Below are 22,789 nucleotides of genomic sequence, written 5' to 3' on the forward strand. Positions count from 1 at the left end.
AAGCTCTCTGTATGTATGACAGGGCCATGTGGATGATGCCACATTCTGCTGCCATCTCAAGCAATAGTCGGGCCCCTTGGACCACGGCTGCAGCACCCTCTGCGTGCCTGGGGAAAGCAAAGTAAAACCAAGCAGCCAACTAAACAAACAACACATTCTCCGTGAAGCCCACGTCCAGCAGGACACCTCCCCAGCTCTCCTTTCCAGTGTGACATCCTGGAGCCTTGGATGGATGACATCTTGCCACTTCCTGGATGCCCTGAGGGCCCTTTGCTATTGTCCCAGTGCGCTGTGTCTGTTTCATGTCACTGACCCTTAACAGGTCCTGTCACTTCGCCTGCATCGCACTTTTGCTCACATCTTGCTCACTCAGCACCTTTAACTGTGCATGATCCTGTTTCCTGGCCAAAATGTAGCTCTCTCAACTCCCATTCTGCCTGTTCGTTTACAATTCTCAATGTCAACCTGGTTAAAAGTAGTCTGCGGTAACCATGCTACAGCCTGAAGGCTACGTTGCCTTCGAAGTTCATCCAGCAGCTTCATGGCTTTTGAACTGGAAACCTCCATCAAAGTTTCAGGACACGTGCAGAATATACACAAGCCCTTTGTCATAATGCAACATGGCTTCTCTTCCCAGTTTATATAGAGTCTCCGTTCTCATGTGACGTCTCATTAGCACAGTGCTTACTGTCTAGATGACTACTGGAATTACAGTATTCTGCATCCTCACCAGAATGTCCCATTAAGACATTAATGATGGGGGACAAGGGGGTGACTCAGTGGTTAAGAGAACCAACTACTCTTCCAAAGGACCTGGGCTTAATATTCCAGCACCCACATAGTGGTTCACAACCATCTGTAACTCCAGCTCCAGGGGTCCTGACACCCTCATACAAATATACAGACAGGCAAAACAGCAATGCACAGAAAAAAAGTAATAAATATTAAATACATAAATAAATAAATTATATATAAAGAAAGACATTGATGACATTCTCAGGCTTCTCTAACATGAACCTTCAAACTCTTCCACATTCCTGCCACAAACCTAGAACCAATTTTCATCAAACTCCATGTGTCTTATCACCAGTTCAGTGTGCTAGTTACCTTAATGTGGCAATAAGCACAGTCCTGATATAGTGTAGGGGAAGAAAAGTTTATCTGTGTGTCTTAGTTAGGGTTTTATTGCTGTGAAGAGATACCATGACTGTGGCAATTCTTATAAAGGAAAATATTTAATTTGAGCTGGATTACAGTTCAGAGGTTTAATCCATAATCATTATGATGGGAAGGAAGCATGGTTGTACACAAGTAGACATGGTGCTGGAGAGGAGGCTGAGAGTTCTACATCTGGTTTCCCAGGCACAGGAAGAGAGAGACTGGGCCTGACTTGAGCATCTGAAACCCCAAAGCCCATGCCTGAGTGACACACTTGCTCTAAGGCCAGACCTACTCCAACAGGGCCACACCTCCCAATACTACCAACCCCTATGAGCCTATGGGGGCCATTTTCATTCAAACCACCACATGGGCTTAAGAGCCCATGTCCCTCTTCTGTCTATTAGCATGTTCTTTAAAGCATAGGTAGATCCTTTCATAACTGACTGACCTATAGCAATGTAAGATACACCTGTGACATGCTCTGTGTGATAATGTCTACAATATGGCTGTATTCTAATAGCTACATAGACAGTAGCATCATCAGCTTCAGTCTGTAAAGGCATTTCCAAGATGGCCACCATCTCTAATAAATGTGCACTCTCAGAATCATTTCTCTCAGAATTTAAGGCAAAAGCATATGGAAATCCTGAGTGTGCATCAATTGTATGATGCATTAACATATGTATATACTGTAATTCTTCAAACTCTACAAACTGAAACATATAATCTATAGTATGGCATCATTAAACAGATCTATATTCTTAACTCGGCATAAGTCTCTTTATCTAGAAATTTAATAGGCTGCCATTAAATTTGACTAGCTAGCTGAATGTCTGGAACAGGGCTAGAGTTACAAGGTGGCTCTAGGCTTTGGTCTGGCTACCTCTGAAGATCATTTATTTCGAATCGGAATTTCCCAATCTCTTTCCTATTACCTCCATTCCAGCCTTTAATTTTTCAGTCTTTCCTTCTCTAAGTCTGCTTTATTTTCATCTCTCTTAAACAGGATATCTAAAATTGCCATCATTACTGAAAGTGTAATTATTTGTATGCTGATGATCGTATCAAAATTATATGGAATCCAGATGCCCTGTGTTGTTGTGTTTTCCATTTCTTAACACAGAATTTTTTTCTTTTTCAATCTCTAACTCTCTCCTTCCCAAAGAGATTTTATTTTATTAATTTTTAAATTATTTTTTTCTTTTCTTTCTTTAGCACTGAAGCATAATTCCAAATATTTTTTTTACCTGTTCAAGGGCTTCTGTCTGGGCTTAGATAGGTATCTTCCGCGTGTTGTCTCTGTTGAGCTGTTCGGCGGCTTGCACCTCCCACTGAGGGTAACCCTGTTCCAGACATTCAGCTCCCAGTCAAGCCCGCTGTTGGCCCCGCCCCAGCCCTTAAGCCCACAAGGAATAGTTGGACCCCCTGTTCAGCTCAGTCTAACAGTTTACTGGAAGAGCCGAGGCTTCTGGGCTTTGGAGTGCAGGGACCTGATCTGTTCGCTTTGCCAGTAGCTCACAGAGTGTGTAGGATGGGGTGCCTGCCTGTCCTGGGCCCACATGTGTAAGCCCCCGGGGCTGCTTGCTCAGACCTCTGTTAGCACCAAGACTCTCACTGGAGTAGTGTGGGCTGACTTCAGCCTTTCCACTGTTGAAGCTATGAGCAGAGACGAAGCCTGCCACGCAACATAGTCAGATTGTGCGTGTGGCTGTGCCTTGGGGATGGGGTGGGTGGTGGCTGTGGTGTGCTAAGTGTGGCTAAGTATGTGCATGCACCCCGAGTGGCCTGGCTCCCAGGTGTCTGTCTAAAGCTGCTCTGACCTTCTCTGCCCCGAGGCTCTGATAGTGGATCTGGTTTTTCTGCTCAGTGAGGGCTTCTTAAAGAAGCACTCGGCCTCTGGCGGTCTCCTGCTTCTTCCCTGCTCTTTGGCTAGGAAGCCGCCTTCACCCAGGACTTTCCCCAGGCTCTAAGCTTGGATTTTCTTCCGCACATTGAGCACCAAACGCAACTGTGGGTCTTTCTCTATGTCCACCTCAGTTCCCAAATAATGGCATAAAGGCTCATATTTACTTACAATACTTTTGGTCTTAGCTTAGGCTTGCTCCTAACTAGCTCGTAACTCCATTAGCCCATTTATACTAAGTTCTGCCTAGTTACCTCCTCGGTTACATACGTCCAACTTTCTCCGCATCACAGTAGCAAATCTCCCGCCCGTCTCTCTTTCCCAGAGTTCCCCTCTCTGTCCGGAAGTCCCACCTTACTATTCTTAGTCTGCCTTTTGCTATAGGCCATAGGCTTTTTATTTTAACCAATCGGAAGGTGCCTTAGGCAGGCAAGGAAGGACAGAGACACATCTTCACACAGTGTACAAAACAACACTCCAACAAGACAGGGTGGTGCATGCCTTTAATCCGGGCACTCCTGTGACAGAGGTAGGTGAATCTCTGTGAGTTGCCCGCCAACTTGGTCTACATAGCGAGATCTAGGACAGCCAGGATTATGAGGTGAGACCCTGTCTCATCCCATATCTTAAATAAGCCAGCCCCGCCACAAAACCTCTGACCTACAATGTGTCCTGCTTGCAAGATGTGCTGGGGTAATGGCGGTACTGAATTTGTGAGAGTAGAAAGCAATGTCTGATTTAACTTGAGGCTTACCTACTCCGTGAGCGGGCGGGCGCCCTTGCCTGACACTTCTTGGAAGGCCAGAAAATGGAAACTGAATAGTCCAGAGATCTAGAGTAGAACCAAACACGACTAGTCTTTTTTTAAAAAATGATTCCTAATGATATTTTACTGTGATTAGAGATTAGTGACTTGTCCCGTTGTCATCAGAGAGGCTTCCTCCAGCAGTACATGGGAGCAAATGCAGAGATCCACAGTTAAGACTTTATGTGGAGAGAGTCTAAACTGGAGTCCGCCGGAGCTCCGGAAATTCCATGTAAGAGGTGGCGGAAAGACCTTGGGAGTCAGAGGGGCTAAAGGACACCAGGAGAATATGACCCACCAAATCAACTAAGCAGGACACATATGGTTTACAGAAACTAAAGCAAGCACCGGACCTACAGAAATCTGTATCCGGTCCTCTGCATATATGTTGTGGCGGTTAGCTTGTTGTTCTTGTGGAACTCCTAACTGTGGGAGTGGGTGTGTCTTTGACACTTTGGACTGCACTTAGGACAATTTATTTTTCCCCTCTTAGGTTGCCTTGTCTAGACTCGGTTGAGGGCTTTTTCTTTGTCCTATGGTATTTTCTTTTTGTGTGTACAATTGGTTGTGGTCTCTTGGAAGCCTGCTCTTTTAAGAAGGGATGTTGAGGGGGAGTGGATCCAGAGGGGAGGGGAGTGGGGTAGATGGTAGGCATGGTGGGAAGAGAAATGTTGGTGGGATATAGTGTATGAGAGAAGAATCTATTTTTAATGAAAAGAAGAAGAACCCAACTCGCGGGATTAGTTCCGTCCAGATCCTCATTCTCTTTATAATCCTGCTACTTAATGCCTTCGGCCCTTGGCTTCCCTCTCTCCCTTCCTCCTGCTCTTCCCTCTCCTCCACTGCTCTCCTGAGTTCCCCCTCTCTCCGGGCTCCACTCTCTGGTTCTCATCTCCTCTCTGTTTTTCTCCTAGCCAGATCTAGTCTGCTGAACATGCTCGATCTGCTCTATTCTCTCTGCTCTGGGCTCTCACAGGTGCCCCTGGCTGTTTTCTCTCTCTCATATTTACAACAAGAAAAATCCCTGGTTGAGCATACCATGAGCAGTCATGTCTTCAGTTTATCCAGAAACCATGAGCACAGTTAACAGAAATTCTCTGATCACAGAAGAGAGAGTGGAGATGAGATTGAATGGCTCTCCTGGCACTAAAGGTTGCCGTTCTAGAAATGGAGCCTCCACAACAGAAGACTAGCAGAGAGATGAAAAGTCAGCCCCCTAACCACCTTTCTAGGTGACCATCTCACCCTACGCAGGTCCCCTCCCTTTCAATAGTTATGGTTTCCTTGGAAGATCAAGAACAAGGCATAAAGAATGGAGTCCTATCCACTCATTTAGTATTGCATTTTATTCTGATGTGAGGCAGACATGGGCACCACAGGACAAGGGGTATCCACAGTTCTTCAGAGAGGATAACTGAGATTCTATTATCTTTGCTGATGATCTGGATTGTCCTCTGAGGTTGAAACTTTCTAGGGAAGCTGGGGTCTCCTCGGTCAGAGGCATGAACTAGCTATGACACTTATCTTGGAGAACTCCTGTTGAAATGATCCTCCAGGATTGTCACTGGTGATGGGGACAATTGAAGTTTCCCAGTCCTGAAGCTGGTGCACATAGGTATTTGGAGGTACACTGAACCTGTCAAGAATTCTCAATTCTGAGGATTTAGGCCAAGCTGGAGGTGGGTGGAACCATCGCAGAGAGGACCTGAGAAAACCAAGAACGGATAAGCAACTCTTCCACAGTCTGGTTCTCTGCCTGTGAAATTCCATCTTCATTTCTGTTTTGAACACATCGAAGTCTACAGGGCTCCCAGTCAGGTCTGTCTAGAGACTAGCAAGCTCTTCCTGTGCGCGCAGGTAGAAGTGTGGAGAGTGGATGGTCTTGTCATTCTTGCCGCTGCTTAGGGAAGAAGAGTAGCTGTGCCTGTGGATGCCCCTCTCTAGGATAGAAGGTAAAAATATAAAAGAGCAAATCTGAAAAGTGTCTGTGCTGCCTGGAGTCCAGGATCCTGGGCACAGCCTCCCCATAAGGAGAAAACTAGGGGCCTCGCCTTGTTCTCTCATTGCATAGAGTGCTGTACAGATCCTTCAGGCTCAGCAGCAAGTGCAAACAGCTACTCTAGCTCTTCTGCAGGCCCTGTGATAGAGCTCCTGTGAAAGTGCTCTAGGCCTCCTTGTGATCTCCCACTCCTGCAGGGAGATTTCCCAGTGACTCCATCATCTGTCTGAAGGACCTGCAAGGGACAGAGAATTGTGATGAGAACAGTTGACTTTACAAATATGCTCACCTGACCATTTTCCAGAGACTCTTCTTCATACTACCCAGCCAGACTTTTCTGTATGAAAGTTTGGGAAATGAGTAACCCTTGTGGGCAAGCCCTGAATTTAGCATGTTCCTGAGTCCCTTTCAGCTATAAGACATGGTCACTCTGAGATACGTACAAGTGTTTTCTTTTATAAACTATGTCAGAGCTCAGGGAAGGTTTTCTAGGGTACACGGCCCACCCAGGAAGTTTTCCTATTTGAAGCTGTCTCAGTCCCATTCCTTCAGAGTCATGGCAGGAAATCGGGATTCCAGAAAGCTGAGATCTCCCTTGGGCCCAGAGTCTATGTAGGACCTAGGAAAGCAGTTCTGACTGGGGAGGAGAATATGGGACAAAATACTTTTCCCTCACAGGCAGACCTTAAGGAGTTGGTACCTGAGGAATTCTCTACTTCCTGGTCTCCGTTGTCCTCTGTCTAGGATGTCAGCCAAATGTCCAGTTTCTCTGTGGCTTTCTAAACAACAAAGCAAACTGTATTGACTACACTCATGTGATAGGATTCTCTTCAGTAATTAAATTAGACATTTGGTACAAACACAGTGTATGTCAGCACGTGAGAGGCAGGCTTAGGGCAGTAACTAGTTTGAACCAGCTTTAGTCAGAGAATGAGACCAGTCTCAGAAAATGACAACAGTAAAATGCCAAAGTATTAATAACTGATGGTGCGGACTCACTTCACTGAGAAAGTTGTGTTTGGAAGACAATTACTTAAGGGTTAGCCTAAGCTACATCCTGAGTTCTAGGCCAGACCTGGGCTAAGTAATGAAACCATGTCTAAAACTTAACAAACAAGCTGAGGGTTGTGTTCCCAGCTATGAGACAGACAAAGGGGTGTCAGCAGAAGTTCAAGGCCAGCATTGAGTCACTGTGAACCCTAGAACATTCTGACCTCTGAGAGATTACAGTTCATTAAAAGTAGAGAAGTGCTGTGTGGTACAAGAATTAAGGAGAGGCGGAAGTAAGGAATGGAAGGGAACTCGATGAAAAGCTGAGCAGGGCGGTGAATGCCCGTCCTCCCAGCACTTCTTCTGTGAGACGGAGCACAGGAAGTTCGAGGTCATCCTTGGAATCACAGTAACCCTGAGGTCAGCCTGGGCTGCTTCACACCCTGACTCGAAAGACATGAATAAATAAAAACCAGATATGTGCTCAGTGCCAGCTGACACAAACCCTTATTTCTAGCCTTAGAAGGAGCTCAACCAAGGCTAGCCTGGGCTGCAGACTGAGAATTGATGTCAAAAGGAGACACCAGCAAAAGAATGTACTTAGAGAATCCCTTGTCACTCAGAAAGTAAGGGGGAGGCACACACAGACCATATGTGAGGCCATTGGAGCACATGATGATTACAAAGCCAGAGTAACATGTACCTGAGACCCTTGTGTCTCACCTCTGGAGTTCCAGCGATCAGAAATTGGAGTCACAGGGATCCTTGGATATTTCTGACCAGCCAGGACTACCCATCATGCTCCAGACTGCCTTGACATAAAGAGCTAAGCCTGGACTCACAAGTCACCAACAAACGAAACAAGCAGCAAACAGATCAATAAGAACCAAGATGCCAGAGCTGAACATCAGGCTGGTTTCTCTTAGTATCACAGCTATGGGTCCTTACAAATTATCAGCTATATAATGGCTCAGTTTCCTTTGCTGTAAAATGCACATATAGAATCAGTACCTCCACCGATGTTGCATTTGAGGAGACAGGGAGGTCATATTATTGGAGAAGGGAGAATCCTGTGACAGATACACTTCAGTGCCCCTGGGAGTTCTTCAGCACCCAGAAGTGTGCCTCGGGCCTGAGGCCTAAGCACTATGGGAGCAGAGTTGTAAGAATCACACTGGAAGGTGGAGGCCAGACTGGTTCACAAAATAAATCCCAGCCGAACCTGGGTTTCTTGTAAGATATTTTCAGAAACAATGAAAATCCAGCCATCCTCACAAAAAGACACAAGAATAGGCTTTTCCAACTCACTGGCGTGTTCTCTCCCGGGCTTCTTTTTTTTTCTCCTGGGCTTCTTAACATTCCACAGCGTGAGGGAATTTAGCAGTCACTGTGTCCTGACGGGTCCAGCAGAGCCTGGAGTATGGAGAGGAGAGGTGCCTTCACTTCTTTGGCTTCTCCAAGTCTTAGGCTCTGTGGAGACCTGGCCCCTTATAAAACTGTGGGATATGAATTGAATCAGTCCCACCCAACCTTTGTGTGTGGTGTGATCAAGAAAAGATAGACAGAAGTCTCAGGAGGGTGGGGCAAGAGTATTAACCAGGATTTCATTAGACTCTGGGCTACTGAGAGAGACACGGTGACAATTTTAAAGAGCAAATAATAATAATAAAAGACCTACAAACAGAACTGTTAACCTGCCTTACTGGTCTCATCATATATGAGTGTATGTAAACATTTGATGGAAAAATGAAGATGGGAATTTTTTTAACTTTGAATTTATTCTTAAATGTCATTCTGTAAAACTGTAGTTAATTTGTAATAACTGGTGAAACGGACTGTGCTCAACTACTGGGCAAAGGGGGATAGGATGGAAAAGGGGTGGAAGTCCTGGTCAGTGGGACAGAGGTTAGCTTCCAGTGGCAGGAGGCAGGGCTGCAGGTACCAGGAAGTGGAGCAGTGTGGTTGAGGACCCAGCCAGGAGCTTGTAGATAACGGGGCCTACGTCTGGGCATTGCCCTTAGATTTAGGGAGGAATTTGAAAGAGAATAGGTTGGACACAGCAGAATGGGTGGGAAGACGACGATAGAGAATGAAGAGAAAGAGATGATAAGGAGAGAAGCTGGAGGTGATGGAAAGAAGTGGAGGAGGTGTAGAAAAGCCCAGGTCTCGGAAATCAACAGTTGAGGAACAAGCTCCTTCTGCCGGGGCAGTTGTTGCAGAAACTCCAGAAGGCAAGGTGCCTATACTGTGCAAAGCACTGTCTGCCGCTGTCCTGGTGAAGCATAAAGGGGAAAGCACGAGCAGAGGGATGCACAGCTCCATCCTAGCGGCCCGCAGTCGAACGTGCGTGAAGCAGGGAGGTTGGAGCGCTGCAGAATAAGTGTGAGTGAGCTGTGCTCCACAGTTCACTCCATAAAGCTTGGCAAATAAATGTAAACATAAACCTGGCCCGGTGTGGTTTTGCAACCTTTAATCTCAGTCCCTGGGAGGCAGAGGCAGGCAGGTCTCTGTGAATTAGAGTTCATCTTGACACACACAACAAGTTCCTGATAAAATAGGGCCCCACGCACAGTGAGACGCTGTATCTAAAACAAAATCCCGTGAGCTTTAGGGATGAGCCAATAGTTAGGAGGACTTGCTGTTCTTCCAGAGGACCTGGGCAAGATACCCCCAGATCATGTACATGCATGGTGGTGCACAACCCTCTGGGACTTTAATAAGTCCTGCCCAATCTCTCCACTTTTGGCTCCACTACTCTGGAAACCCTGCCCTTCACCTTCCTGGTTCTTTCCCTCATCCCTCTGCTAAAAGGAAGGAAGGAAGGAAGGAAGGAAGGAAGGAAGGAAGGAAGGAAGGAAGGAGGGAGGGAGGGAAAAAGAGGAGAGGAAAGCTGGGCGTGGTGGCCCACGCCTTTAATCCCAGCACTCGGGAGGCAGAGGCAGGCGGATTTCTGAGTTCGAGGCCAGCCTGGTCTACAGAGTGAGTGCCAGGACAGCCAGGGCTACACAAAGAAACCCTGTCTCGAAAAACCAAAAAAAAAAAAAAAAAAAAAGAGGAGAGGAGAACAGAAAAGAAAAGAAGAAAAGAAAAGAAAAGGAAAGGAAAGGAAAGGAAAGGAAAGGAAAGGAAAGGAAAGAAAAGAAAAGAAAAGAAAAGAAAAGAAAAGAAAAAAGAAGAAGTAGTACAATATAAAATTGTAGCCCAATAAGCTCTTTCCTCACCAACTTGCTATTTTTTTGTGGTGCTTTGGGTCAGCAATAGAAACCCCATCTAAGATAGCAAGATTTAAGGTTGCATGGGTACAGTACATCTTATGCTGATGCTTCAGTGTTCTCAGCTTCAGTAGGGGTTCTCCCACACATCCACATCCCAAGGCACAGGAGCCCGTTCTTTAGCTCACATGTTAACCACTGGCACCCTCCCAGGTTGACACATGAATTTTCACTGTAACTCAGCCAACCTTATAATGAGGGCGCTGGCTTGATTTTTCCATAACTCAGGCTCTGTGGCTGCTAGAGAAAAAAGATTCTCTTCCAGGGAACACTTAGAAACCTTTCAACTATTTCCGCGCATCTCCAGCCATTCAGTTTTATCACAGAATTAATTGTGGTTCTTTACGCTATACTGAGATTCTGCAAGTTGGTGAATTTTATCACAGAACTCATTCCTTTCCTTTGGCAGCTTATCCAGAGATGCTCAGAACAACCAAGCATCCTCCTCCTCCTTACTTTACACAAATTGTTCAAGTCTTATATACAGGCTCACAAAAAGCCCATCCTCTGACAGCTCGGACCATAGTCAATGCGTTTGTAGTTTGTAAAACAGTTCACACCATGGAGCTTCTGTGGGGCCTGAGCTTCTGTGGAAAGCTTCAGTGTCTAGGGAAGCTTCTGGAATTGTAGGCCTTAGGTCGCTTCTCCAGCTGTGCCCTTCGTAGTACAAACAGATTCTCTTCTAGACGCTTGCTTGCCTCACTCCATTGCAGCTGCTGTTCTTTGTGGTCATGCCATGGTTTACCAGCATCTCCAAAACTGTTGGGGTCCCTTGCTGCAACTGGGATGCACTTTCACCTACAGCCTCTCATAGCCTCTCTTGCTGGTGCCAAGCTTCAATGGTTTGCATGATGTAGGCACCGCAACGTGAGAGGTCCTGAGAACTTGCCCATCTCATGGAGGAGTAAATGGCCTTTGATAAGAAATGCCTGGATGCCCAGACACTTCTCCAGAAGCTGCTCCAGCCTCCTCCCCCAGGTCTACACTGTGGAGAAACTGCTGTGGGAGGCTATGTTGTTTGCTCCCACAGAGAAATCCACTGAACACTTTACAGACACCTAAGTGGAACCTCAAACAACATCATCCATTTTGTGGATCTTGACTAATCGCTTAGAAGAAATCCTTGTAAATTACATGTGACCAAATCTTAAGGCATTGGACAGTCTGTACATGCAGACTGTCCTGGCTAACTGTTGTCATTCTTTGGTGTGTTACAGTCCTGTTCATTGGGAAAGGGGAGTGAGAGAAAGACTGGGTTGTTGTCCTTCTGATTTTAGTGATTTACACGTTAGCTTCAGTGGTACTGAGTACTCAATAGAGGCTCCAGGGGTCCCCAGGTTACTGCTCACTGACTTTCCACCTAAATATGTCATCAGGTTCGCTCAGCTTAGCAGTGCACTCTAAAGGAAACCTGAAGGCTTGGAGCAGAATCAACTACCAAGCCCTGTTATCAGGGTTTAAAAGACTGGGGAATTAACAAAATGTGGTTCAAGCAGGTTTTAATATTATATGTGATGGGTAAATGAGACTCTCCTGGATCCATATGTGTCTTTGAGATGTCAAGCACGGTCCTCACTGTAGGAACTTGGCAGTGGAAACACAGTCGATGAAGTGAAAACATAGAATATATTAATACCTAGAAATGCATGATAAAATAAACGTCGTGGGTACTCTGGGATACTTTTATCTCTGTCCGTGGGTAATATAGAGTTGAAAGCAGAGTAGACTTTCTGTATGATAATCTCTTGCCCCTTTCTCTGTGCTCTTCATGGCGAACCAAGCTTGGATATGAATCAGGATCTTCCTGATCCAAAGGGCTGGGGTTGCAGCCCTGCGCTCCGAGAGCATTTTCATTCCTTCTAAAGAAACACGATTGTGACACTGATGTTAATACGGGACATAAATGGATATCCTGGATAACTAACTCTGTGTTAACTACTATAATTGTATATAAAATTATAATAATATCAAATATTTAAAAATTGGTAGAAACAAAAGGTAGTCTTCTCAGAAATGTGCGGTGCATTTCATTGAGCAGTGAGATTTTCTTAATGTTAATATTTATCCTAAACTTTTTCTTGATGTAAGAACCATCTTCCGGGTTTTGCGGTGGTAGGGCTGAACACCGGAACTATTGAAAGGAATAAAGATCGCTATGCTCACGTTTGGTTTGGTTTTGTGAAGGACAGCTTCCTGATGAGCTGTGGTGGTGTACACCTTTAATCCCAGTACTACAAAGACAGAGAAAGGTAGGTCTGTGTGTTCAAGTCCTGCGTGGTCTGCATAGCAAGACCAACTCAAGCTACACACTGAGACTCTTTCCAAATGAATCACCATGAAAAGCAGGAAAGACCAAGTGCTAAGAGGACTTGCTATTCTTCCCGAGGACCTTGGTTAGATTTCCAGTACATGTATGATGGCTCACAACCCTCTGTAACTCCGGTAACAGAGGGATCGCACACCCTCATCTATCCTCTGAGTGCAGGCACATCACACATAGCTTTATACAGTCTTCATGAGAGTATTAGACGTTGCTAGGAAGCCCCAGATTCTAGAAAAGATGAAGGTTGCCTGTGACACTAGCTACCCAGGAAGCCTGTCCTGGTATGAGGCTCAGATTCCCTTTACACTGAGCCTTTCCGAGCCTCTGGGCCTGTAGAGGTAACCCTGGGTGGACATCCTAGACCACTGCGTTCAGGTCTGTCATCAGCACGGCTGTCTACATCTGGGACCCAGCATCAGCCCCTCAGACTTGTGAATGACAAATAGGATAGAGGAGTTTTCTAGCTTAGATATGACTCTGAGTCCTGGCACCAGTGAACTTCCCTGATCCTGGGTTTTCTGTCCTTCCTTCAGTTCTTGGGTATTTCTCAGTTTCCAACTTAACCTACTGCTGTCAACTGAAGCACATAAATGAACAAACAAAACCTTACAACTGTTTTCATGTGTTAGGACCTTACCTTAGTCCCTTACCCGTGAATAGGTTAAAGGAATCAACATGTTGCGTCAATAGGAAAAGAAGGAATTCCTGATTTCTGATCTACATACGCTTAGTCTGTATCTTACAGCAGTATTCTGGCTGGCTGGGTGCCTCAGTTGAGGTTACACAAAGGATATGCCAGATCTATGTTCTCAGTACCCCTTGATTGAAAAGTTAGATGTCCAATGAGTGATTGCCCACATGGCTGAGAGCTTGTGTCAATAAAGAAAGAAGAAATAAAAGAAGAAAAGTACAAAGGAAAAAGGAGTACTTAAAAGGAGACAAAAGAATGAAACAAGAGGGGGTAGATGGGCCTTGTGTCAGCCTAAAGCCTCAGGTTCAGAAGACAGAGGCAGGGAGAAGGAGTTCAAGGTCTGTTTATCCTACTAAGGAAGTTGCTGCGGGTGAGCCTAGGATACTTGCAACCATGTCTCAAATAATAAATTAATAATAATAGTAATAATAATAATAATAGTGGAAGAAGAGAAAGAAGGAGGAGGAGGCAGGGGCTGGAGAGATGGCTCAGTGGTTAAGAGCACCCATTACTCTTCCAGAGGTCCTGAGTTCAATTCCCAGCAACTACATGGTGGCTCACAACCATCTGTAATGAGATCTGATGCCCTCTTCTGGTGTGTCTGAAGACAGCTACAGTGTACTCATATAAATAGAAGAAGAGGAGGAGGAAGAGGAAGAGAAGGACTGCTGGATGTAATCACATCGACGATTAGATGAAGTGGGAAGGGACAAAACTGTTGGTCATTCTTGGCTCGAAAATAGGTTGCAGGATAGATAACCTGGGATTCACGAGAGTCTTTCTCAACAAACTCAAGCCAAGAAAAGCCAAGAACAAGAGGAATGAGGGTTTTCCCTACCCTTGGACTGAATGAAGTGGTTCCCTGTTCAGAGTAGTCATCCATGCTGTACCCCACTTTCCTTTGAATCCATGTGAATCTGGTAGCAACACCTTCCACTACACCTGCTAGAAGAAGCAGCTGAGTGTTTCTGTAGATCAGGGAAGGGTTTCAGGGACACAGTCATTCAAGCTGGCAACAGTACTGAGATGAAATGAAAGATGGCCAGGCCCAGAGTGGGCAAATCCAGGGTGAGTTTCATCATAGCAGTCCCCACTGCTCTGCCACTCCTGCCTTTTCCCCAGACCTTGGCTTCCTGCTAATCCCTGATCTCCTCCACTGCTTTCTTTTTCTCTTTGTGCCTTTTGGTGATGATATTGCCAGAGCCTCCTTCCTCAACTACTATAGATTAGCTACAATTTTAGAAATGATTTTTATTTACAAAATAAAGGGTTAAAACATCTATATTTTCATGTTTATGACTTTAGGTCATGTGAACATATTTAGTAAACATGTCAAATATTAAATTACCTGGGCACAGTGGCTCAGGCCTTTAATTGCAACACTAGATTAGGCAAAGCAGAGGCAGACAGAAAGGTACAGGGACTCTACGTGGTGAGTTCTGGGATGGTCATGACTATGGGAAGAGACCCTGTCTCAGAAAATAAATTTAAACTATAGATAACTATTTTTGATTGTCAACTTCACTACATTTTCTATTAACTAACATCAAAAATGAGGGCAAAACTTACTTGATTTTTTTCCCCTAATTTTAAATCAGTAGACCCACCCAAGACTGGAAGACACAGATTTTTCATCTGGAACTGTAGGCATGGAGGGAACACGCCTTTAATCTGAGCCACGCCTTCTGATAGAATCCTATATCAGGACATGGAAGAAGGAAGCATTTGCTCCTTGGCTACAAATCGTTGCTTGGCTAGCAAGTCCATTCCTTCATCTGCAATAGAGCCTGCTTCTTCAGGAATCTAGTGTTTCCTGGGACAAGAGGAGAAGTCAACTAAGACACACCTGGAGTTTGGGACCTTGCTGTCGCAGCCAGATCAGGACCACAGCCTGTAAGTCATTCTAATACATTCCTTTTAAAAATATATTTATACTTAAGTATACATAAATACATTATATATATATATATATATATATATATATATATATATATATGGAGAGATTTATTGTACAATTTCTATTGCTCTACAGAAAAGTGACTAATACTAAATAATTGAGCTTGTTTGTACATAGTTTGATGTTTGAATTTGAGCCTAGAACTTGTTATGTAGCCTAAGATTCTCTAAAATCAGAGCCATCCTCCTAGCTCAGCCTCCTGAGATGGGATTAAAGGCTCCTGGTTAACCTTTGCTGGTCCACCCTACACATCCAGGTAGGCTGGGGCTGACTCAATCACATCCCAGAGCTTTATAAACAACTGGATCTCCACCTGGCTGTCAGACTTGCAGAAGTCCAGGGAAGTGAACACAGCTCTACCTACACACTCCAGATTCTCTTTCACTCACCAGGACACAGCGAACCCCAGTTCCAAGACTCTGTAGAGCACACCCCAAGCTCCGGGAGGAAAATGCAGGTGATTTGGAAGGCTGTGGGGGTGGGGGGTGGATCCACTTTTGTGTCTTGTGGAGGATAACTGGAATATTTGCCTTCAATTGCGCTCCTAAATTTTATAGCTAAATGCATGCCTTTGGCATGCATCTCCTCTCCATATGAATATGAAATCATTTGGTACTCAAAGCAAGCCTCGTGGAAGGCGTTTTGGACTGTGTTCACAGCCAAGACAACTTGGCAAAACATGGTAAACTACCTTGAATTTGAAGCCATGTTTGCAAATTGCAGACATACAGAAGTTGTTCCTCTCCTTGTACTTGGCCTTTCTGGTTTTTCCTTTGTGGAAGGCAGCATCTCGGTGATCCAAGGCGAGGCCACACCCCCCTGTACAGCCAAAATGACCCTGAACTTCTGAACCACCTCCACCCCTTAGAAAAGAGATGGGATTGGAGAAGCATGCCATGCACCCTCATTACGGTTTTCTTGACTTGGAATTACTTGTTCATCTACTTCATCTGATATCTTAATATGTTTGAATCAAAGCTGAAGTCTGTGAGGATGCTGATACGGGTTTCTAGCACGAGGATAACCAAAAGGAGTTTGAGGAGAAAGTGAAATGGAAGGAGTGGCCCAAGTCGTTAAAGGAGAGGGGCTTTGGGACTCCTCCAGTATCCATGGATGTTTCCCCTGGTTACACTTCACCACCATGGTTTTCCCTTAGGTGAGACTGAGCCAGCGTCTGTAGATGAGGAAGCAAGAGTCCCGCTGCTTTCGTAAGGCTGGAGAGGCTGGTTCCAGAATCTGCTCACAGCCAAGAGACAGAGAGATTCTCATTGCATGAAAATGGTTTTAATATCTTCTTTTTTCATTTCTGAACAGAAAGAAGCAAGCCAAGGTCAAAGTTTGGGAAGCATCGAAGAATTGAATGTGGGAAGGAGTGAGGAGGAGGCAGAACAAAAGCCCTCAGGTATTCAGAGGCAACTCTGAGAAAAACAACATCTTCTATCACAGTTGTCTTTCCTGAAATGTACAGACTTATACAAGACTCCAGATGTGGACAGCTGTGTCAGTAGTACACTTGGACTCAGTGGTTCCAGGTTTCTGTCCTTCTTCCACAGTCCCTAAGTCTTGGAGGCTGTTAGTGCCTCCCTGGGAGGGAGGAGCCTTGAGTCTAGGTAGGGGCAATGTCCCTAGGTAGCACACGTCCTGTGACAGCCCTCTCTATTCTCTAATATATTTTCTACAACTGAAGACTCCTACGCTTACTTGTAAGTGAGTGTGCTCCACACTGTTAAGAGCAGGACAGATAATAATCCTGGGCTTGCAAGCAACTGTTCATAATCCTTTGGTAACTGAACAAAGCCACTTCTGGCTTGTCAGTGTGCAGAAAGGGTCCTTAAGACAAGTTCAGATGTGCATATACACAGTGTCAAAGGCACTCATCACAGCCCTTCGTCCCTTGCAGGTCATTCCCGTAGCTCATGGACCGACTCTGAAATCAGGATCTTCCTGCAGGAGTGGGAAGTAGTTGAACAGGAAGTGAGCCACACAAGCAACAAGATTCACAAGAAGACCAAGTTTCTTTGTCAGCGCCTCTATCATCGGGGCCTGAAGAAGAGCTGGAAAAGCTGTTTCCACCTACTGCGGAACCTGCATGATCTGCACGAGACTCTCTGTAATGAGAGACCAGGGATTGAACCCTTGTTTTCTCCTTATGCAGAGGCCCTGTACAAGATCCTGGGCTCCAGCCCCCAGGGAAGCCATGTCCCAGGTTAGTCTATTCTGTGTTCCATTTTCAGGTTCTCTAGAGAGCAGCATCAGCTGACCTGTCCTTCATGAGCACAGAGCAGAACACACAGTGTGGGAATCTCCATTCCCACGGGCCTCCATTGCACACAGCAAAATCAATGTGTGTCCTCTCTGTTTGTGATCCTCTGTCACCCCAAGCAAATGGAATTTGGACATGCTCAGGGTAGACCATGCCACACAGGACAGACCATTGCTAGACTTGATTCAGAGAAAGTGAGGGTGATGTTCTTATGAACTCTGTTTCTTCTCCCTCTCAGGTTCTCTCTCTGATGGGGCTGGTGACCCCACGACCCCCGTGTACCCTCAGCCTCCCAGTTACCAGCCTTCGGATTATGGCATCACGGTTCCTTCTGAGCAGCTTCAAGGGAATCCGCTGCCAATGATGTCGCAGGAGGATTCCCCGTTTCCCACGTGGGAGCCCTGGAATCCCAGCTATCCATTGTCAGTTCCACACCTACTTCCTGGCTTTGTCCCAGGAGACGCCAACCTCCAGCAGCCATGGTCAACCTGTGATTTACACCAAGATCCCCAATGAAGAGAAGTGGGGATTCCCTATGTATTCCCTGTAAACCTCAGGATCATGCAGTATTGTGGACTTAGGCATCTTTCTCTACCTCCTAAGAGAAGAAAATGTGGAATCAAACGAAGGTCCATGAAGAACCCCCCCCCGTGCCTCATCCTTGTTGTTTCAATGGGGTCCATAAGGAAAGAGGGGCAGTGGATTGTTATTTGAGGTTCATTCCCTGGTCCCCTGCGACTTACCTCCTGTCTATCTCCATCTGACTTCCGCCATGGAGTCTCCTCTCCCACAAGAGGAACCTGTGCCTCCATAGACACCTGCTCACGCCTTCTTCTTTCTCTAACCCACTTGTTACAGAATCCTTGTCCAGTGTTTCACAGTCCCAAAGTCTCTACCATGCAAGCGGAATGCCTGGAGCTACAGATGGACCTGAGCAGCCAAGCAATCACTTAGCAAGTACACAGACTTTGGTTCATCTATAGCAATGAAAAAAATAATTGAGGATCTAGTCTTACATCGGACGTATTTGTAAGATAATGAAGAAACAAAAACAAAGTGGTGGCTTGAGATTGTGCTCCGTATTGTCGCAGACTTCGCCATTGGTTCACAGCTGGTGGCAGTATTTGTTGAGATCAGGGTGCCTTGGGCTTCTTGCAGGAATTAGGTTACTAGTGCTAGTTACTAGTACTTTGAGGGTTCGAAGGCCCCCACTGGTCCTCTTGGTTGGGTGGTTGGTTAGTTGGTTGGTTGGTTGGTTGGTTTTAACATGGCACTCATTGCCTTAGCTCTCCACCTGTTGGTTCACTCACCCTTCCATGGCCGCCATTTGCTTGTTGTTCCCTCCGCCTTATGTTCTGCTGGCCTAGACCAGGAAGCCAAAGAGGTTAGAGTGTCCACCAGGTATAAGTAATGAGCAAAGGACGTTTGCATGTCTTAACCCATCATCGTAGTTCCTGTGGTAAAGGGAACATCTCAGGATATGAAGGCAAATTAAAGCACTTTCTTATGGCTGGAAATAATCCTACCACATAAGCAGAATCTGAAATAACATTCAAGGGTTTTCTAATTAACTGTAATATAGGAGTCAAAATAGCCATATATACCTGTTTGGCTAAAAAATGAAGTATTAAAAGATTAGTTAATATCCAGGCCTGGAATCCATCCTGCACCATTAGATGAGCCATCAATACATTACATAAATACCTTTGGAATGGGATTATGTTGGACAATTTATTAATCATAAATTGAGTTCATATAAGAAAAATTCCATAACTTACCCACTGAAATATAATTTCTTATTCTACAAAAATCTACAAATGAGATGTAAAAATACATTGAGTTTGGTGATGCTCTTAAAAATGATTGCTGGCTAATGGTAATGTAATTGTTGACATTGGGTCGTCCCCCCATTTACTAATTAAGCAAGAGTAAGGTAAGCAGTTAATGTTTGATGGCCCTTATAGTCTAAATAAATCCATTCCAAAGGTTTATCCTTTTGTGCTAAAATAGCTGTAGAAGCCAGGTGAGAGGGGGAAATTGGTAAGTTTAAAGGAAGTGTCCACTGGATACACAAATGTCTCTTTTAGTCAGGATTGAAATGCCTATAGTTCTTTTCTTGTCTCTTAAGATACTATGTAAAGACTGTCCAACGCATTAGGTATTCCTAAGGCGTACCTTAGGCATTCCTAAGGTAGGATGTAGCCAATTAATACTGCCTAATAATGTCTGAAAGTGTCAAGTGTTTTTAACTTGCCTTGTGTAATGAACATCTCATTGTGCTTTTACAGTTGTTGTAGTTACTAGTTGCCCCAGATAATGCAGAGTCTGATCTTTGTGCATTTTCAGCTCATTTTTACATAGCCTATCTGGAGTGAGTCCTGTCATATATGGACTGTAGCTCTTCCTCTTTTGAAGGTGCCTAACAGGATAACAGCCATAAAATAAATAACATAAGGCTGAGGCAAGGCCTGTCTCACAGGCTCTAAAACCTTCCCTGCATGGCATTAACACAGAGTAGGGGAGTTGACCTGCCTTGAGGTGATTCAGTTCTTTCATATCAGAGCTCAGGTGCTTTAGGATTGAGAAAGGAAATAGAAAATGCTGGGGCCCCTCATCATCGGGGTGAATATCTATAGTTGAAAGCAGTCTGTTAAATTCAAAACTATTAAAGGCCAAGCTTTAAGAATAGCTGTGGGTGTAAGTGAACCAGGCTGTAAAGTCCCCATGGACCACATGGTGGCATTAATAGTTCTCAAATCAATCAACAATCTTCATTTACCCAGATTTCTTTTGAATTACATAACAAGGAGAATTCCGGAGAGGAAAAGGAGGTTCTATATGCTCATGTTCCAGCTATTCTTAGACTAACTGCTGAAGAGCCTGTAACCTTTTCTTTTACAGGGGGCTATTGGATGTCCAGTAGCTTCTGGATTTCCATGCAGTTTTTACATATGGTATTTTTCAGTGGCCTCTGAATAACCCAATCCATGTTGATGATTTTGTCCTTGTGGCAATATTGGTTCAATAATCCCTAGTGAGTCTTTTCCAATTTCTTTCCTTTTTGATATCCCATACTTTGTATTTGCCACTTCCCCTGTGAAGAATGGGTGCCATTATAGGTACGAATATAGATCTCTGCATTAGTTTGTTGTAGAATGTCTATTCCCCAAAGATTAATCAGAACATGAGAAACCTAAGGGTGTCATTAGGCCTTCTGGACCTATACATTGTAATTTTGTAGCACTTTGTTTAATCTCATTAGACCTCATAGTTCCCAATCCTACCAGTATCGAATTTCCCTCCATAATAGGACATGTGGGCAGCCATTCTTCTATGGTTATTTTAGATGCATCAGCCATAGAATTAATCAATACTGCAAAATTTGTTCTCTCATTTTTAGAAAATAATTAAATTATACTTCCTGATCGAAGTTTCGCTTCAAACCTCTATGCCCAGTCTCCTCCATTCCCCTTCCCCCATCCAGTCCTCCTCTGTTCCCGTTCAGAAATGGGAGCGGCTTCCCATGGGTAGCAAGTTGCATTAAGGCTAGGCGCCGCCATTCTCCTATTAAGGCTAGAAGAGGAAAGCCATAGGAGGAAAAGGGCCTCAAGGCAGGCACAGAATTAGAAATAGCTCCTGTTCCTGATGTTAGGAGTTCCACATGACGACCAAGCTATAAAACTACAACATATACTCAGAGGGCCTAGGTCACGTAGGCTTCCTGGTTGGCAGTTCAGTCTCTGAGTCCCTATGAGCCCAGGTTAGTTGATTCTGTGGATTTTCTTGTAGTATTCTTGGCCCCCTCTGGCTCCTGCAGTCCTTCATCCCCTGCTTCCAAAGGGTTCCCCAAGCTCTGCCTGATGTTCAGCTGTGACTCTCTGTGTCTGTTTCTATCAGTTGCTCTCCGATGACAGTTGGGCTAGGCACTAGTCAATGAGTATAGCAGAATAACATTAAGAATCATTCTGTTGACTTTTTTTTTTTTTTTTTTTTTTTTTTTGGGCCAGGGATGTTTGGTTCTCCTTTCCAGGCTTTGGATCCTTGGCCCTGCAGGCGGTGTCAGGGGTAGGCTGCCTCTCATGACATGGATCTCAAGCTGGACCCATGATTGGTTGTCCCTTCCCACAATTTCTGCACCACTTTTACCCCAGCATATCTTGTAAACTTTTGTAGCTGGATTGGTGTCCCACTCCCTCTGCTGGAAAGTCTTGTCTGGTTACAGGAGATGGCTGGTTCAGGCTTCATATCCTCCATTGCTAAGAGTCTTAGCTAGGGTCACCCTCATAGATTCCTGGGAGTTTCCATTGCATTAGGTTGCTAGCCCATCCTAGAGATGTTCCCTGGTTCTAGTTATCTCTCCCAGTACTCTTTCCCTCCAACCTTCCCCCCACCTGATCCTTCCTGTCCAAACCCCATCCCCACCACCCATTCAGTTCCCTCCCTCCATCTAACCCTTCTCAGTGAGATTTGTGCATCCCCCCCACCCCTGGCCCCAGCCTTGAGCCCTCCTTGTTCCTTAGCTTCTTGGGTTCGTGGATTGTAGCATGCTTATCTTTTACTTTATCGCTTATATCTACTTAGAAGTGAGTATAGACCATATTTGTCTTTCTGGGTCTGGGATATCTTACTCGGGATGATCTTTCCCACTTCTGTCCATTTGTGTGCAAATTTCCTGATGTTGTTGGTTGGTTTTTTTTAAAGAACTATCTTTTCCCACATTTTTATTAGATATTTTCTTCATTTACATTTCATATGCTATCCCAAAAGTCCCCTATACCCTCCCCCCGCCCTGCTCCCCTACCCACCCACTCCCACTTCTTGGCCCTGGCGTTCCCCTGTACTGGGACATATAAAGCTTGCTAGACCAAGGGGCCTCTCTTCCCAATGATGGCCGATGAGGCCATCTTCTGCTACATATGCAGCTAGAGACAGGAGCTCTGGGGATACTGGTTAGTTCATATTGTTGTTCCACCTAAGGGTTGCATACCCCTTCAGCTCTTAGGTACTTTCTCTAGCTCCTATATTGGGGGTCCTGTGTTCCATCCTATAGATGACTGTGAGCATCTACTTCTGTATTTGCCAGGCACCGGCGATGTTGTTGTTTTTTAACAGTTGAATAATACTCCATTGTGTAAACATACATTTTCTTTATCCATTCTTTGGTTGAGGGGCATCTAGGTTGTTTCTAGTGTCTATTACAAATAAAGCTACTATAAATGTAATTGAGCAAGTGTTCTTGTGATGTGGTTGAAAGTTCTTTGGATATATACCAGATGATATAGCTGGGTCTTGAGGTAGATTGATGTCCAATTTTCTGAATAAAAAAAAATCACATTGCTTTCTAATGTGGCTGTACAAGTTTGCACTCCCACCAGCAATAAAGGAGTGTTTGCCTTGCCCCATGTCCTTGCCAGCATGAGCAGTC

At 44.9% G+C, this 22,789-nt stretch overlaps 1 protein-coding gene and 1 long non-coding RNA gene across 6 annotated transcripts in view; one reads left to right on the forward strand and one right to left on the reverse strand.

The window, feature by feature from the left end:
* The window catches only part of Platr20 (pluripotency associated transcript 20), a 30,586-nt gene extending 27,217 nt beyond the window's left edge, over positions 1-3,369 (reverse strand). Inside the window, exons 1-2 of the long non-coding RNA NR_110444.1 lie at positions 3,319-3,369; positions 2,409-2,504 (exon numbers count right to left, since the gene is read on the reverse strand). This is a non-coding gene — a long non-coding RNA (pluripotency associated transcript 20). The remainder of the gene's footprint in view (positions 1-2,408; positions 2,505-3,318) is intronic.
* A 152-nt stretch (positions 3,370-3,521) lies between these two features.
* Gm12569 (predicted gene 12569) lies at positions 3,522-22,709 on the forward strand. Of its 5 annotated transcripts, none has more exons than NM_001378502.1 (6): positions 3,522-3,593; positions 14,743-15,037; positions 15,358-15,558; positions 16,416-16,503; positions 17,002-17,307; positions 17,603-22,709. In NM_001378502.1, exons 3-6 carry the CDS (start codon positions 15,553-15,555, stop codon positions 17,878-17,880), a joined length of 678 nt encoding a protein of 225 aa, NP_001365431.1. In that variant the 5' UTR covers positions 3,522-3,593; positions 14,743-15,037; positions 15,358-15,552; the 3' UTR covers positions 17,881-22,709. The 5 variants fall into 5 exon arrangements, with proteins under 5 accessions (NP_001365431.1, NP_001365430.1, NP_001365432.1 ...); NM_001378501.1 differs by having other exon boundaries at positions 15,494-15,558; NM_001378503.1 differs by having other exon boundaries at positions 14,746-15,037.
* Positions 22,710-22,789: the final 80 nt, after the last annotated feature.

This window comes from Mus musculus, chromosome 11 (genome assembly GCF_000001635.26).
Source record: "Mus musculus strain C57BL/6J chromosome 11, GRCm38.p6 C57BL/6J".
In the NCBI taxonomy this organism is placed as follows: Eukaryota; Metazoa; Chordata; class Mammalia; order Rodentia; family Muridae; genus Mus; species Mus musculus.